At 57.7% G+C, this 3264-nt stretch overlaps 1 protein-coding gene across 1 annotated transcript; it reads left to right on the top strand.

Annotated features, from left to right (window-relative positions):
• The first annotated feature begins 883 nt into the window (after positions 1 to 883).
• LOC8023857 (WW domain-containing oxidoreductase) lies at positions 884 to 2526 on the top strand. The gene is made up of 2 exons (XM_002403214.5): positions 884 to 2063; positions 2119 to 2526. Exons 1-2 carry the CDS (start codon positions 1084 to 1086, stop codon positions 2372 to 2374), a joined length of 1236 nt encoding a protein of 411 aa, XP_002403258.1. The 5' UTR covers positions 884 to 1083; the 3' UTR covers positions 2375 to 2526.
• Positions 2527 to 3264: the final 738 nt, after the last annotated feature.

A 3264-nucleotide genomic window follows, 5' to 3' on the forward strand; every position in this document is an offset into this window, starting at 1 on the left:
TAAATTTCAGGAGGCAGACACATTATGTGCCTCCTGCCATAATGATAGCGAGACGCTAGAGCTCTTGGTTTTGAAGTGCACGGGGCTTCGCCCTGCCCTCCCTGAAGGGGTAACAGATTTGGCTGGGGCCCTGGGTTTTACTGGCGACGATGGGAGGTTGGAAGAGAAAAGGATTACGGTGACGAAGAGGCGATTAGAAGACTGGTGGAAATTATCTAGGGAAAATTGAATGATGGACAGCTAACTAGCACAGCTGGAGACAGGCCGGACAGAAGAAAATTGGGACTCCCTCCCGCGTTGCTCCGGCCCAAAGTCTCAACCCTGTCTCCCAGTGGGTCCGGTTCGGTGCTGGGGTAACGCGACTCCCTCGCCAAGATAGTGTTTCTAGTTTTTTTCCCAGTGTTTCTAGTTTTTTTCCCTATTTTTTTTGAAGATCATCTTGGTGATATCCCACACTGTCTGGTGATAGGAGAAGAAAATTGATCTTACAAGGGCAAAAAAAATAATGTTTTTGTCTTTTTAGATTTAGGCTAGGTGGCGCAAGCTACCGCCCATTACAAAGGGTGTATCTATTAACATTTATTCATCTATCCAGCCGTTCACCTGAGAGGGAAGCATTTTGTTAGGCTAGGTGGCGCAAGCTACCGCCCGTTACAAAGGACATAGTCTTTATTACGCATCCATTAATCTAGAAGACATGGCGGTAACGATGGGCTTCTAGAAAATCCACGAGGAGGGCAACGATAAAGGCAACGACGGCGCCGACAGCATCGTGGGCAGGGGCCCCTCGGCCTATGACGCTGGTGGAGTGGACAAAAAGAAGACTGAACCACTAGTGGAAGAGAAACAAAGAAGAAAATAGCAGAAAAATTGTCTAGACCCATAAGCTGCATATCCATATCCATATCCAGCCAATATGATCAAAATATGGCGAACTGTTTGCTGTGGTCTCTTGGGTTTACTGCTGCGGTCCGGGTTGTCCGGGTTGCTATCTAGGTTCTGGGTCTCCGATTGTCTGACCACGGTCCACTCGAAGGTGAGCGCGTAGGCCTCGCAGCGCGGCTCCCCGACGTGTCCCCGACCATGTCGGGCTTCCTGCCGGAGACGGACAGCGAGGACGAGCTGCCGGCGGGCTGGGAGGAGCGCGCCACGCTCGAAGGTAGCGTGTACTACGCGGACCACGGGTCCCAGCGGACCCAGTGGACGCACCCACGCACGGGCAGGCGTAAGCGGGTGCCGCCCCAGCTGCCCTTCGGCTGGCGCCGCACCGAGGCCGCCGACGGCCGCGTGGCCTTCGTCGAGACGGCCACGGGCCGCACGAGCGGCACAGACCCGCGGCTCGCCTTCCCCGTCGAGGAGAGGGGCGACGCGCCGCCGCGCCAGCGGTTTGACGCTAGCTCGACGGCCATGCACGTGCTGCACGGCCGGGACCTGAGCGGCAAGACTGCCGTCGTGACCGGGGCCAGCAGCGGCATCGGCCTTGAGACGGCGCGGGCGCTGGCCCACCACGGCTGCGATGTGGTGCTGGCGTGCCGCAGCGCCGACGCCGCGGCCCAGGCCATCGCCTCGATCCGCGCGCAGAGGCCATCGGCCAAGGTGCACTTCCTGCCGCTGGACCTAGCTTCGCTGGACTCTGTGCGCGAGTTCGCGGCCGCGCTCAACCGCACTCGGTCGCGGCTCGACGCGCTGGTGCTCAATGCCGGTGCGTTCGGGCTCCCGCACGCGGTGACCGCCGACGGTGTGGAGGCGCTCTTCCAAACTAACCACCTGGCCCACTTCTACCTGTGCCGCCTGCTGGAGCCGCTGCTGGTGCGCTCGGCGCCCGCTCGCGTCGTGGTAGTGGCCTCGGAGAGCCACCGCTTCAGCCTGCTGTCGGCCGAAAACGTGTCCGAGGAGCGGCTGTCCAACACCTCGGGCCGGGGCTACCTGTCCCCGCTGGCCTACAACGACTCCAAGTTGTGCAACGTGCTCCTGGCGGCCGAGCTGGACCGTCGCCTGGGACCGCGGGGGGTCCGCTGTAACGCCCTCCACCCGGGGAACATGGTGGCCAGCGGGCTACCCAGGTATGTAACGCACCCCCGAGGCGAGCCACCCCCGCTGAGCCCCCTCCCTCCCCAGGCACTGGTGGCCCTACCGCCTGCTCTTCACCCTGGTGCGGCCCTTCACCAAGTCGCTGGAGCAGGCGGCTGCCACCAGCGTGCTCTGCGCCACGGCCCCGGAGCTGGAAGGGGTGGGGGGCTGCTACTTCAATAACTGCTGCCGCTGCAAGCCGTCCGCAGCGGCCCAGGACCCTGCGCTGGCGGCCCTGGTCTGGGACACCTGCGAGGCTCTTCTCGAGCGGGCCCTGCGGCCAAAGGGGGACGACCATCCTTGACCGGACTGGCTCCCAGGACTCGGCCAGTGCACGCAACCAGAAAGATTTGCCTCGTTGTTATACCGTCGTTCCTTTACTCGTGGACGGGTCCTTTAGCATCGGCGAGCGAGAAGTGCCATTTTGCTTCCATAAATATAGAAGATGGCGGGAACCCCTACTACACCTTGCTTTTATAACGACTCAGGAATAGTGAAAGCGCTTCATCCCAAAGTTCTCACGTGACCTATCCTCGGGCGATTCGACTCGGGGAGTCGTCTCTGAGCATGACTTTTCACATTTGTTCCTGATGCAGCCTCTACATTTAATAGGAAGCACCAGAGGGGGAATCGGTGGCTGAGTGGGCTAGCGCACTCTAGCTTGGACCACGGGGAGCGAAAGCTCGCGCTGCAGAATCCAGGGTTCGACGCCCACCCCTGCCAGTTTCGATCTGGATGAGCATCGTACCGGCGTGCGGTCATGTATCACCACTGCGTGATGCGCGTTAAAGGGGCACTGACACCCCAGAGGTCTATTTTTTTTTTTTTATTATCTAAAACGATACACAATGTAGTCATAGACACGCAAAAAAAAAAAAACACATCTAGAAAAAAAAAAAATTTTACGCGTGCGCGCTCCTTTTTATTTTTGGCGTTTTCCTCTCCCGCTTTTCACCTCCTCACTTCTTTTGATTCGGGACGTCAAGAATCGTGAAATTTAGAAGCCTTGTAGGTGACATTATTATAACATCTAATAACGGCAATCATAAAACATGTTTTTCAACGCAATTGTAAATGCACTACGACCCTTTTTGAAATACCAAAAATCAGAGTTCGTTGCAAAGTCGCCTTCTGGATTTTTACCCTTTCTTCGGAAAACGTGGCGGCACTCGACGCATGTAGCAGAGGGTGACC

The sequence above is a fragment of the Ixodes scapularis genome, unplaced genomic scaffold (genome assembly GCF_016920785.2).
Source record: "Ixodes scapularis isolate PalLabHiFi unplaced genomic scaffold, ASM1692078v2 PGA_scaffold5__190_contigs__length_132052651, whole genome shotgun sequence".
Taxonomy (NCBI): Eukaryota; Metazoa; Arthropoda; class Arachnida; order Ixodida; family Ixodidae; genus Ixodes; species Ixodes scapularis.